Below are 15011 nucleotides of genomic sequence, written 5' to 3'. Positions count from 1 at the left end.
GATATCGTGCATAACCTTGTAGTATGGTAACTTTGATTTTGTCTTGGTAACTTTGATTGCATGCTGAATTGATGCTAATGAAACATTGCATATACAATCCCTTAGACATAAACCGTTGACCAAGTCTGAGACGAGGTTTGGACCTAGACGCACCTAGACTCCTCTCTGAGAAGGAGTTTGAAAGCAAGGGGGTCCACTCTGAACCATGTGACTCAACGGGAGGGTCTTCCTTACCCTTTGTGTCTCCGGTCTCTCTGTGAATCATTCTAACTTGAGCATAACTCAATTTTCCTTTGTATGTTTCTTCCATGCAGTAATTAACAGAGCGAACCTTGCCATCGAACTTTGTTAAGTCGCACTTTTACAACATCATATTAAAACCACATTTGCTAATATCTTTGACGGTGATTTTTTAAGCTATCTAAATCACTCATTTCCACAACAGCCTGCTTCTGAATCACCCTTCACCTGGCAGCACAGACAGAAATAGACACTAAGCCTAAATCACCAAATCAACAGAAACTGCTATCCATTTCCATGGACTTTTATTTAAGCCTGTGCTGTCACTCATTTGGAATGAGACTCTCCAGTAGGACAAGGCCTTACAATTACATTAAAATTGGACTTTAAGTTTGGGACAGACTCTGTGCTGCTATTACAATTAATGTAATTGCAAGGCTGTGGCAATGCAGCCCGTGCAGTAAGCACAGACATGTCGATCAATAGCAGAACAGGCCCTAAAGCAATTTCCATCCCTCAAAATGGCAGTGATTTGCAAAACACTGAATGATGAATTCTGTAAGAATGATTGGCTTAAGCGTTAATAAAATCATAACTATGAAGTCTAACTTTTCTGCTAGGACCGAAAACCATATGACATATCCAGAGCAGGCTGGAAACTAAATCGCAGAAGAATCACAAACTCCCACTTCGGTGGGGTCAGGACTTCATCTTAGGCAGGTCTTTTAATCATTTCAGAGCAAGGAATTCAATGCACGTCCTTCACATTTCAACCTATTGCCTTCATCACTCAAGCATCCATCCTCCCAAGGACTCAGCATGCTGACCTCCATGTAAACCCAGAGCAGAGCTCCTGAGTAGAACATGTTCCACTTTTTGTTGCATCACTTCACCCAAATTAACACTGAAGACAAGATGCCTTCCATCCTATTTGTGGATTTTCACTTATCCAACCATTTCTTTCTCCCCACATTAGCACAAGCCGACCCATTTGCAATGTAATAATTTTTTGTAATATAAGTTCTAAGTTTGGGAGGAGTAGATTAAAAAAAGACAAAGAGTAAAGAAAGCTTTCTTGGTTAGAATTTTGGTCAATGGAATGTAAAGATTATCATTTATTGCAGATAACAGCTATATAAAAAAAATGATGCTGTCAATGTGAAATGAATAAAATAAAGACAGTATTTTCACAAGCTTTCCCCAATGGCTTTAAGATAAGGCCACTTTGATATTGCAGGAAAGAGCTTGGTTTCAGCCTGCTATACAGACTGATACACTGGACTTGACCATTTGTGTGTTAAATGAGACTCCATCTTCTTTTTGTTACCGAACTTTTCCCTCCCCTTTTGAAACACGATGAAATATGATACACAAAACCTACACATTCACCAGTTTGTCTGCAATTTTTTCCCCCCCTGACTCCCTGGAATACACAAGTCTTTTCATATACAATCACATTTCACACAGTTAAAGTGCACGTTCATGGAAAACTATACCAGAAGCTATGTTTTGCCCTATAAAAGACTAAATTAACACCGAATTGCACCTTACTGGTAACATAGATATGCATCCAAATTGAAGTCGTTGTCAAAATCTGTCGTATATATTAAAAGTTCTCATTGTTATTTAAGAAAAAAAAAGGAAAATAAGAAGTATTTCTTCCTCTTTTTTCTTCTCAAAAATAAATATAGCAGCAAACTTCACACAGTGAATTCTGCTCCTTTCTGTTTTAAAGGGAACCTATTGCTCAACTGAATTGCTTTCCCTACCTTATTACTTGAAGAGATTACAGCCAAGGCTGTATATTGTAGATACCCTATATTTAGAAGCTGGATAATAAAACACATAAATAACACACTGAATAAAACATTAAGACATAAAAGGAGTTAAATAGAATAAAGGGCTAAAGCTTATTGTGCACTAACCATGTCTGACCCGTTGAAATACAAAAGGACTCATAATTCTAATTAGTAAAAAGCACAGTTATGATTTAGATCACGAGAAAGCAAGCGCGGTGCCTGTCTGCGGCTGTGCGATGGAGCCCCTCTGGCAGCCTTGCAGGGCCCTCTGGTGGAACTGGGAACCATGTCTGTGGCAACCCGACAGCACCTCTAGGAAGAATAACGCTCCAACCCAAAAATGAGGGGAGAACAAGAAGCCTGGGTTTTCCCTTTTTCCTTGAAAGCAGCAATATTTCTAATACTAAGCTGCATTTTTCAGACACACAGCCTTCACTTAAGTAGATGCAGTCCTGAAGCCTGTATAAGGGAGGAATTTTTCCTCTGACTCCAATGGGGACGGGATTCTGTCCACAAAGTCCTTAAAGTTGTGAAAACCTGCAATTGATGTGGAACAATCCACTCTGCAACCAGACCGCCTGAAACCAAAAGCATGATGAAGAGGTACTAAACAGGTCTGAATTCCAGCTGATGGTGACATTTCACATTCAGAGTTAAAAAAAAAAAAGCAGACTCAGAGGGTCCGGCAGGCCAAAACAATGTCTGATACATGCCTCAGTACACCAATTGCTACTTTAGTGCATAAAGGAGCAGCCTTCTGCTGGGATGTTCCCAGTACCATTTAAGCCCACCTGTCACTCAGCCCCAGAGTCCGGTCCAACAGCATCACTGAATCCCTTATTCATCCTTCAGATGAACTGTGATGTTTATTTCTTCTTCACTTGATGCCTGCTTTCCTGATAACGCACCCCACGCTGACAACTGATCAAGGTTTTACCTATCATAGGCTGCTATTCCTCTCTTGGTACCTAATAGAGGGCAATGAAGCATGTACTTTCCCAGTATGTTAGAGTGGTCACTGGGGTTGGGGGAGGCGGGATTCTTCCACTCCTTCAGGGTACTGACTTCTCTTTGCCGTTTGGGACACAGAAAAGAATTATTAAACACCTAGTTCAACACATACCATCTGTACTGCCTTCAGCTGGTCTGGTTTGCTGTCCATCAAGGGTAGATCTTTGCCTCGGGTCCATGTACATACAATACTTGCCACTACCAAATGACAGGAGGTCTGTTTCTGTGACAAACAAGTAACTTTGACCATCCTACTGATAGGTTAGACCAGCACCTCCTCAGAGAGCAACCAAAGAAGGACAAAAAAAAGAAGAGAGACAGACACGTTCCGAAAAAGACTGCTTTCCGTGAGCCATAGCAAGGGCAGAAAGGGAGCAGCAGCGAGGAGAGCCTTTGTCTTCTGCATCAAGAGCACTGCTGCATTATTCACTCAGATTGCTCCTACATAAGCCGAGCCTTTCCATACATCTGTCTCTCCCTGTTCAAGCATCAATCAGAAGAAAACAAAGGAGAACACTCGTGGAATCCCAGAAAATTATCTCAGGTCCCAGTTCAGGCCCTGCTCAGCAGAGTCTAGAAGAGAAGCTCATCTTTCACATGTGATGGAAGTCACCGGTCACCTGAAAACCAGCTAGGACAGCATCCTGGTTGCTGGAGATCACATCTGAGATGCCGGGTAGCAAATTACAAATTTTCAGCTGCATTTCACTAAGCAAAGATGTAGAGTTTACAACAGCTCAGTCTGGTGATAATTCCCTCCTGAACCCACTTCCCAATATCTAAGGTCATGCATATTTGCTTGCCACTGCCATTTTTAACAAGACTTCTCCCATTTAACACCTGATAACCCTGTAAATTAAACTGTCTGCAGTGCAACAAGGAATAAACTCCATGAAAAGAAGTTGCTACTTATTCCTCCAGTTGGCTAAAAGACAAAGCTGTCCCAGTGCACTCAAACACAGTGATTTATCCCCAAGATCTGCATCATCCTGCAGGTGCTGTAAGCAAGCAAACCATTAGGGCTACCACTGAAGTCTTCACTTGAAATCACAAAGGAAAGAGAAAATGTGAACCGTGTAGGACAATTCAGAGGCAAATTTGGCCCTGCTTTAAGCTACAGATGTCTATTAAATATATGGATTCTGGGTATGTTAATAATAACGGACTTTCCAAAAATCTAGACCCTTCAGCAAGCAGAAGGAGGCCGGAAGCATTTCAGGTGAGCATCATCACATAAAAATAAAACACAGCATCCTCAAAAAAGCCAAGCTGCACTGGTAATTCATGACAGAAACTGCTCAGCTGGCTGTATCAATTAACGGTCTGCAAGTCCAGCCCCCACATGAGGTGACCTGAGGAAGTGTCTTTTCAATGCTTCATCATTCGTGGATCCTGACTTATAGCAGTGAGGTGAAAACAAATATTTTCTGGTACTAAATGTATGTGGCTTCATTCAGCACAGCATGGAATTGATAGTTATATCGGTATCAGTTAGGTACTCTGGGAGCCTGAAATACTGCCCAATTTTAAATAGCTATAGTAAGGCTGGTGCTCATGCTTCCCTCAGCTATTGTCACTGCAAAAGACAAACTCTTCAGAAGAGTAATTCAGAGCAACAAAGTCAGATGAATATTCTGAAGTGTCTTCTCTACTTAGATATAAAGGGAGCCTGCTGAAATAATCTGCATAAGCAGCATCTTCAGTGATCTAACGGTAATGAGAAGGAACGTTTCTCCTCTACCTTTTGCCTAGTTAACTCTGCCAGTCAAAGCAATTACAGTGTTCAAATGAAAAATAGGCTGCGGCCTCCAAGCTGGGCTCAAGACCCACACTGCTTCAAAGCAATGGCAGGATTGGCTTGCTAGATTGAACAGTCTTTTTCTCCACTAACAGTTATTCGATGGTGGTGAATATTTTGCAGAACAAAAGAAAGAACCAGGTCTGCCTTACACTTTATTACAGTGAAGAGGCCCTTTTTGTCAAAGGGATTGCTCAATGGCACTCTCTCCCACTTTTCAGAAACAGGATGGTTATTGGGTCCTTAAAGATCTAGTCTCTGTTCCTGTCTGAATATTGCAGAGAGAGCTGTCAACTGTCATTCTTTCAGGCACCATCTAACATGACCAACCAAAGTCAATAACTGCCTTTTCCCAAATTAGGCTCCTTAAAAATGGTAGTATTTTGAAAAGAAAAAAGTCAATCCCCACTTTTCATCTTAAATGCTATTGTCTGCTCTTGGTTAATAAGCTTTCTTAGCTTTAATGAGTAAGCATTTTTTCCAAAAGTGACTAGTGATGTCAAGTATATAGCTTGAAACACACTGATTTTCAGGAGCAGACACAGCATGTTCTCAAAAACCAGCTCCTCCTAAAGTATCCCAGGCTAGGCACCTCATGCCTCATAAACAGCATGTATTTTGCACCTCAGTGCATACCTGTCACGTTACAGCTGCCTGACACAGGACAGAGCCTTTGCCAAACTCAAAGCTTGAATTCATCCCTCTAATGAGCTTCGGGACATTTTATTTTGAAAAGAGTTAACGTTGTCTATTGACTGCAAAAATTTTATCTCAATTGCCATCCAAGAACATGCTAATTTGTATTAAACAAATGAGGCTAATTATTTGCTTTCCACAAAACAGACCACGCTAAAAGCTCCAAATTATTTGCTTTCCTGATGAACAAGGCATTGTCTTGCTCACATAGATTCCATCACAGATCTGATCATACATTAGAAGGTCAATCTAGGCGTTGTATCAAACAGCAAAGATAAGATGAGGCTGGAAAACACAGACCCTTTGAGAAGAGCCCCCCACAAGCCCTCTAAATGCTCTATGATACCATATGCCAGACACAGGGAGCTGGAGAATCAAAAATGGGGTGACTGTTTCACCTCTACATGGAATCATAAAGTGGGATGGGGGTCACTTCAGTGTACACATAAGAGAAACTCATGTCTGGGGAAGAATATGACACCATAGTCTAAAAAGGTCCATGAAGGCTCCAGCTTCAAGGCTGTCTATTTGAAAAAAGAGCTCCATAATCTGACCAAACTATTCATGAAGAGCAGAACCTTTCTTTAGCCTACCAAAGAAAGCACTGTACACAAATTTGCTTAACAGTTGAGCAGCTTGATTGTGTTTTACAGCACCTCTTTGATACGGGGGAAAGAATTCTTACTGTCAATTAAAAGCATGCAAGAATTCTTACTGTCAATTAAAAGCATGCAGTCAAGCATTCTGGAATATTATGTTAAAAATATTGTCATAATTCACATAACACGAGTGTTCATCATACGAGCACACAACATAGGATCACTAATGCCTTATTACAGGTATTTCCCTTAGGTACACATGCAAAGTGCATCTTTAAAAGACAAAAATAACATTTCTTTTTACAAGACTCTTCCCTGAATGACAAAAGCTGCAGAAGGCTGTTCTCCAGGTTTTGCTGCATAGTCAGCTCTGAAATGCTCTGCTAAGCAGCAGTTGTTTACAGGAAAGGTCAAGAGGGCTTAATTAACTTGTCATTGTGCATAGACCCCCTTCCTCATTGAAGTGATTCAACTAGTTTCCATAACAGCTACCTGCAAAATGGTAATACGGATCATCCTCTAACACTGTATTCACTGGAATTGCTTTATGGGCTTTTGCTGCAACATGTCAGCTATTCTCCATAACCTGTGACTGTGTTTTACAGCAAATCACAGCACCAGGGAACGCAGGGCTGGTGATGGGGTAAGGCAAGGAGGTGGTTTGTGTAGCTCTTAGGTACACACACTGCTGATGTGCTATGAGCACGTAGATAGACAGAGCAGCTATACGTAGGTCAGAGTCAGTCCTGCTTGCCAGGACTGAAGAGATTTTGGCGAGCACATGAGGAGCCTTCAGCTCCTACCTAGACTATCACCAGAGACAGCCAGGAAAGAGATCAATAGGTTGTCTCATCTGGAGGATGGAGCCTCTATCAAATGCATCCCCGCTTCCTAGAGCTGAGCTGAAGTGGATGCTAACATTAGACCTGGACCCACAAGAGTCTGCCTCAGAGCTGAGAACATTACATCTGTATTTAAGGCATTACACCTAATTTAAGAATGAGATTACACCACATTAGCAACACTTGCAGAAATCCCCGAGCCAGCATGAAGCTAACTATGGTACTGAGAAGGCAGTCATCTCATCATGATGTTGCAGCCAGGCTTTTGATGTCTCCTAAAAAGCAGAGCTCACAGGTGGTTATTTTGTTAACTTACCTCTCTCTCTTCTGGGATCAAAGGTGACACAGGGCTGACTCAGCTATCCAGATTTAGGACTTGCACTGATATCTTTGCATTAGCACATCCATATTTATTTCTGCATTCCAGCTGATGTGTCTGCACGATTCTAGCACAGAGATGTTGCTTCGAAGATCCAGTCTGGTATCTCTTCATGAAGCCAACCCAGCTTGTTCTGAGCTATTTCTGTCATTTATATAAGATAGTACATTGTGCCTGGTAGATATACCCTACTACAATAGCGCATTCTCTTAAACGCAGTATCTTTCTGTTTGCCTCACTATGCAGGTTAGGAAAAGAAGGAGCATACCACAAGCTGAACTAAACCACAGTTCAGTACTTGTGTAACTTAGTGAAAGAACTGGCTAACATAAGTCTGAGGGCTTTGATCTATTGCCCACCAAAGCCAATGATACCGTTGTAAAGTCTCTTGATAACAACTGGATTAAGAGGGAGAAGATAAAGATCCATTTCAGAGTATCTTTGGAAAAGGATAAAGCAAAAGGACACAAACAAATCCCAAAGTCCTAGCAGTCATGAAGTCACTCCAAAAACTGTCTGGTGTACGTAAAATTACTAGAGAAAAACCATGAAAATTTACAATAGCTCATTTTTTGTTGTTGTTGTATTTTAACCCATTGCACTGATTATAACACGCTGTCAACAGCCTCATCAATTATCCATTGCTAAAAAGTGGGCTGTAACATTCTGCAAGTGGTATTAATTGGTCTTAGTCGCACATAATGAGTTTAAAAGCTCCTACCTGTGTGCCCCCGGGGATGGTGGCTAGAGGCGGACAACAATTTACAGCAGACCATTAACACATAGACCAGAAAGAGCCAGTCAGATAGAAGCATTGATTTGGCACAGAATCTCATCCTGGAGGCAGAAAAGGAAGCAGGTGAGTGAAAGAACAATATGAGTAGGGAATAACATAAAAATGATGCAGGGAAGGAAAAGCTGAAAAGATGCTGAAGAATAACTAATATGGCTCATTACAAGGTAACACTGACAAAGTCATATTCATGGTTTGGTTGGGGTCAATTCTTTGTTAAGCACGTTTTACAATTAGAAGCAATGCAATGGCTATCACACATCGTATTACCCACAAAGACATGTTTATAACACCACATTAGGAGTGCAATACATTTCTATGAATCTGAGATAAGGGGTTGGTGTGGAGTTTTTTTGGATTAAGATCCATCCACACTCAAATTTAAATATATGTATTTATAAGGCATGCTACTATTTTTAAACTGCACCTGCCTCAAAATCATAGGAACATCACAAGTAAAAAGGACATTTTGCTAATACTTCTCAGGACATATTTGCTAAAGCTACCAACTCCCATGTAGCCATGGCACATGAATTGGCTGGATCTCCCAAGCACACATCTGCTAGCTTTCCTGGAGATCAGTAAGTTTGCTGAGGGTTAAACACTCATGAAACCAGCACCTCAGTCAAATATGCAAGGACTCACTGCTCTGCCAGGGTGTCAGAAACTGCATTTCGGAAAACAGTTGTTATAAAGAAGGTGGATGTTGTTAGTCTTATTCATGTTAGTGTTAGAACTAACACCACGAATCCTCAGTAATTTTGCTGCAAATATCTACAATTAAATCCCTCAATAGCTTATGTTATGCCATTCATCATATAGAAAGGTAATCTAATCATTTTCTTAAACTCAGTTATGATGATTTATTACTTGTGCGATACATAAATGGGCATTATGCACTCAAACCCTTAGATATGTTCCACACTTTCAGCAAATGCTGTAAGCAGGCATACATCAAATTAATTAAAGGCAATTTATAGATTTGCATAAATTGAACTAAATATTGCTTTCATAGCAGTGACGTTAGTCTGCAGTTAATCAGCATGCTGGGATTTGGGCAAGCCTATAATAAGCATGCTTATTTGCACCTTGCACCAAAAAGTCCTTTGAGAACTTCCTTCCCCTGCAGATTCCAGTTCTGATTCTTCCAAGTATTTTCTAAATAAATTTATCTGTATATCTTTAAAATACCTGAGACTATTCAGCTAATCCAATATTCAAGTGCTGAATAGACTGATAATCTAAAAAAAAAAAAAAAACCAAACCTAAAAACTCATGCCTTAGACAGCTCTACTGTCAAAGCCAGGTGAAGCACTTTGGTCCTCTTTAAATTTTGATAACCATCTACAAATGAAACTAAACAGATCCCATGTTTTCTCATTTAAAAGTACCTGCATAATTTTCCCTTTCGCACATCACAAAACAATTGTGTTCTCTCATTGTGTATGAATGGGAATGTTGATAAAGCCCAAACAAATCACAAATGCATCTATTAATATCAGAAGTTAAGAGACCAAAAGCCTGTTGTATGTAAATATATTTTAGCAACAAACACTATTTTACACTTGGGAAAAAAAAAAACCAACACATTGGTGAAGAGCCCAGCACCTTCAGCTGTCCTTGTAGACTTTACTCCAGCCTACAAGCTTTTTTAAAAAGCTACACAAATATTGCTAAAAAATAATTCACCATGTCTACAGATTTAAGAAAAAAAATTACATGTAAATAAGCAGCATTTTAAGGACTGATTTGGCAAAAAGATACCTTCCCTTGCGTTAAGAAGGCGCTCTGTTTTGAGCCCAATATGTTGCCACCCTGAATGCAAGTGAACCAGTACAGGAAGAAACGCACTGAGGCTCTTTTGCAGCAGTATATAGGAGTCTTCTGCAAGCATGAATCAAACTCAGAAGATAAAGACGTCACTAGACCTTGCCTACCCTACAAGTATCCTCTTACAGAGCACTCCCAGGCTAATTCAGAGCAGCTACACTTCAGCTAATAAGCATGGACCTAATTCACCTCCTGCACCCAGCTGAACCACATAATGCTACTGCAGCTAATGGGATTGAGTCACTGTGAAAACAGCATAAATGTTATTATTGCTGTTGATCCAATATTAGTCTAAGGAAACTGCCCAGTAGGCTTTGAAATCAACCTACCATTTCAGATTTTAGTCACCCAAATCTTCCCCAGGTAACTGAACCTCCTTTTCTTGAGGAGAGAGCTGAATTTAACCTTAGTTTTCTCACTCTCTCCATGAGAAACACACAGCTTACACCTCACACACCAGTTACCACTAAATAGGAAGTCATCATCTGCTCGTCTTGCAATACCATCCCTCTGTGCTCTAAATGCAAACACGGGAATCTGATCCAAGTATCAGTGGAGACTCCAGCTCTGGTGTCACTCTGTAGTACCATAATGGAGACAGGGACCTTCCTTCAGGTTTCCTGAGGTGTGACTGAAAGCAGGATTTAACCCTCGGAATTAAATACCACAGATTAGACATTTTGAGCATGTCCTTTCCGGTGTGAGTTGATGGAAGGGACAGGTATTTAGTCAAAAATCATGCACCGCATGCTCAACAGCTGCTATTTCAGCATGTAAGCGAACCCAGGTGTTCCCACCATTCCCAGTGCAGGAGCAAAGCTGGTCTCAGTGGAAATGGTTGTGTGCTGACCTATTTCAAAAGTTTTCCCAGCTTATGAGTTTGACTCTTTTGAAGCCATGGCCCTGACGTTAGACAGGGAATGTGAAACCAGGTTTCATCAGGTTAACAGGGTAACCTTACCCCTTTGTAAGTATATTCAAGTCCAGGAATAAGTGTATCACTACAAAGCTTCAACTTAGTTATATCCAAACTGAAAGGCTGCTAAAAGCATCCAGTACCATTAAAATGATACAACATTTGCAAACTGTAGTCTGCCTTGCAGGTAGACAGGACACAAGTCTTCAGCCTGCTAATATAAAGAAATACAAGAGGATCTTTAAAAAGGCGGGGAAAAAATGAAGTTTGGCAGACAGATGCAGCAAGGGGTGCTGAGCCCTTCAGCGTCAGTGGGCTGCCGCTTTCAGAAATGTCAAGCCTTCATTCTCTGTTGGATTCAAGTGGATATTGTTGCTAACCAGAACAGCAAATCTTCAGTGTCATTTGAAAGATAAAAAGTGCTCTTACCTTGGGGACTTTGCAAGAATTTTGTTCCAGTCAAACACAATTATTTCAGTGTGTTTTTCATAGTTATTCCAGATTCCCATTTGCGGCAGCAAATAAGCCTTTCTGCATTTCAGAATTTTTCCTTCACTTTGGGGACCTAGAAAGAAAGCCATATTACACTGCAATTAACGTCTGGAATGGTGCTGTGAAATAGATCTTCGTTACCAAAATCATTGTTTCACAGTGCCATCTACAGTGTAATCCAAGGCAAACGACAGCAGTCATATTGCTCTTTTCACTTGTTTCCAAGAACACAGAGAAACTGTGATAAGGCAGCTCTGAAATACCACTACATCAAATAAAGGCAGAGTTCGCTATACTAGAAATTACAAACATAATGTGCGCAGCTCACTCTGTCCTTATAATCACGTGCCCTCTCGCCACCCAACCACTGTGAAAGCTGTTAGGTCTAAGACACCACCACAGCGCAAACAGATTTCCACATGCTTACTTGAAACCTCCAACAGTTTGAACCAGAGATTATTGAAGACGGGGAAAACCTTTGATTGTCTTCATAAAGATTTGGCCAACACCCTCGGAGTCTGGCTGCCTCAGGACCAGAGGGTCTGTAGGGTCTCATCCATAGGATCGTGTCTGTGTGATCAATGCATTATAGCACTCTCTGACACTTTTGTCTCTACTTGCTTCCAGCATCACATCTCAGACCCAGCCCACCTATACCCAGAAGCTACGCTTTGAAGTCGCTATATGGAGACACTTTTGCAGCAGTACTGACACACGTTCCACAGAATAATGAGCTCAAACACTCCATTTCACAGACATTCAAGTCTCTTTGCTTTTATTGTTTATATTTGTTCTCTCACTTCTATCCCTGGGCTCAACTTGACCTTCTGCTATTGAAAACACAACACAGTGCAATTTGTGAGAGTAATAATAATGTGGTCTTCACCTACGGAGTGATCACAATAACCTTTTCTCATCTTCTTCCAGCACTCTTTTCATTTCACTCTTCCTTTCATCAATTAGAAACTTGCTTTTAAGAAACACAAAATTACACTATCACATTGGAGAGCAAAGCATCTCTGGGGTCATAAAAGCACGTAGGCAGACTCCTTTCAGAAGCTTAGGACAGGAAAGCCCCTGGCTCAATACACTCACCTCCTTTCTGTTCAGAACACCAGGAGAAAATAGAGTAATTGCTGGAATTAAAGAGGTACCAGGCCAGCAATCTATAATTAATCACATTTTACTCTGTCTTCGCTTTCCAATGTGGAGAGTCTCAGAGTAAGCCAAAATCGCAACGCAGCAGTTCTAATCAAAACAAAACGTGGGCAAAGAGATGTCTTACGACAAAGCACTACCATCCTGTATTAATCCTTTCTTCCACAAATACACATAAAATAAAAAAAAAAAAATCCGTGTGCCTCAAAAGAAACCTTTTTGAGAAAAAACAAACAAACAGGCTTTTCAATATAGTATTGAATGACTGAAATGGTTGTGTGGTACATTTTTACCCATTTCATAATAGGACAGATGATAGATAAATATATCCTTACAGTGCTCTTGTAGAAATCAATATTGCAATATACTAACTTGGGTTTTAGTGCTTATCTGTTCCATAATTTTTATTAGAGAGGGGAAAAAAAACTTGTGTAGATGCATCTACAGGTAAATACTAACTTTAGTGAAACCTATTCTGTAAACATATGTTAAACACTGGTAAAAGACAAGGAAGTATTGATTATTCTAACTCATTCTAATTAAATGGATACAGCAAAAGCGGCAAATGATACAGCCACCAGCGTATCCTAGGGCTTTCTGATGCCTTCCAGGCAGTGCTATTTCTTAAGAAAATAGGGTTGTTTGAGGGGAGTGTAAGGCAAACTCCTACAGTGCAATCTGAAGTCTGAGATTCAGCTAGCTTTATTTCAAGAAAGGAGGGAGATCAGAACAGAAGCAAGAGGCTCACCTGGTTAATAACGGTAAAAGGAATGCCAGGCTTCTCACGGTGAAACCCATGTTTTGTGCATATTTTGTGATTGGTGGTTTTAATGCTGGTCCCTGCCTCATCTCAGGGCGCAGCGTTACTTTGGAAAGCAGAGCTGCTTATTTGCAGGCTGCACAAACAAGCAAATCACTCCTGACCTTCTGCGCCAGGAGCTCTGCTGGGGCAGCGTGGCCTGCGAGGGCAGCTGCTCCCACGAGCGGGCACCAGCCCTCCCACTGGCCACCTGCGAGCAAACCAAGTGCCACTTTAAACAAAATAAAAATCAGCGTCACCTCCCAAGAGGTGCCGATACGTCTGACAACAACTGGAATTTCGTGGATGAAGTCCTTGATGTCAGCACAGCAGGGTTAATTCACGCAAGAGGGATTTGAACAGAAGTTACCCATGGAAAGCAATCTTATGAAGAAAGGGGTCATTTTTATACAACGAGCTCTAGCCAGGAAGCAACTGAACCCCCACTTCCATCTCTAGCAAAAGAAAAGAAGGAAGGGGGAGAGGGGAAGGGCTCTGCTCTCAGCATTTATGCATGGGCTGGCCATGAACAACTCCTGCTTTGCACGTTAGTTGCCCCAGACCCCACAACTCTCCTGTGCCAGTATTTAGGGCATCCACGAGCCTGAACTAAGACTGTGGGTTCTGGTATCTAAAGGGAATTGCAATGGTCAGATCTGCTGCGCCTCAGTCCCAGCACAGTCCGTCTCTGTGCCTCTGTGCTTGGGTAAAATGGGTATAAACAGCATTTCCCTATGCCAGAGAAGCGTTTCAAGAACAGAAACAATAAAGGTCTAAAGTTATTTGGAAATTGTATGAGCACTGTATAATTCCTTTGACAGATGGAATAAGAGAGCATTTTAAATTAGGTACTTTTCCTACCAATATTTACATGTTGTAAAATAATTCTTACGGCTACTTTCTGTAAAGAATAAATTACTAAACCATTTTATGCCATCTTTTATAATAAGCTATTAAATAATTTAGAAAAACCTCCTTCCGTTAAATATTCAAAAGGCCTTAATTTCTCCACTCTCAATAATTCCTCACTTAAAATAAAGATAGCGCATCCCTTAAAAGACTCCTCTTCTGGAAAGCAATTGGTAGCAAGGAGGCCACGGACGCCACACGCTTCACAGGGTGACTTGCCAGCCTGAGAATTTAACCCCACTGGCAGCCCTATTAAACTCTTTAACGTCCCCCTGAATAAAGAACCGAGAGAAAACACAGCAACATCTGCAGTTTCTTAGAAAAAAACCCCAAACTATCTAGTCTGGTCATGACGCGTACTTGAAAAGCGCCGCTGTTCGAGTTTGAGGGGACATAGAGACAAAATCAAGAAAAGAGCAAGAGCGAACACCTGCTTGGCCAGTTCTACCTGTTACGCACCAGCTAACTAACGCAGACCGCCCGTTTCAGGGCTAAACGACTATAAACGAGACACATATTTAGTAACATCCCTCCAAAGACCCCCACAGAAGCAGCTCGCTCTAGGCCCGCAGGCCGGAGGGCAGGCCTCGCCCCTCAGGGGAGGGCCGACACCTGAAAGGCGGCACTCCTCGGCCCGGCCTGGCAGCCCACGGCAGTTTTCGGGCCGCGAGCGGGGAAATCGTTTTGCCCGCGTGCGGCAACTTTATTTTGGCGGCTGCTAAAGCGCGTTTGAGGGGACGCGGGGCGGCG

The 15011-nt window shown here is 41.4% G+C and overlaps 1 protein-coding gene across 1 annotated transcript in view; it reads right to left on the bottom strand.

The window, feature by feature from the left end:
• The window catches only part of FAM19A4 (family with sequence similarity 19 member A4, C-C motif chemokine like), a 56223-nt gene extending 44811 nt beyond the window's left edge, over window positions 1-11412 (bottom strand). The window contains exons 1-2 of the mRNA XM_009284509.2: window positions 11333-11412; window positions 8086-8201 (exon numbers count right to left, since the gene is read on the bottom strand). Of these exons, the coding sequence (XP_009282784.2) occupies window positions 8086-8201; window positions 11333-11412 (196 nt within the window). The remainder of the gene's footprint in view (window positions 1-8085; window positions 8202-11332) is intronic.
• Window positions 11413-15011: the final 3599 nt, after the last annotated feature.

This window comes from Aptenodytes forsteri, unplaced genomic scaffold (assembly GCF_000699145.1).
Source record: "Aptenodytes forsteri isolate BGI_AS27 unplaced genomic scaffold, ASM69914v1 Scaffold53, whole genome shotgun sequence".
Lineage (NCBI taxonomy): Eukaryota > Metazoa > Chordata > Aves > Sphenisciformes > Spheniscidae > Aptenodytes > Aptenodytes forsteri.
The sequence above is the reverse complement of the archived record's forward strand: the minus strand, read 5'-3'. Positions and strand labels throughout refer to the sequence as shown.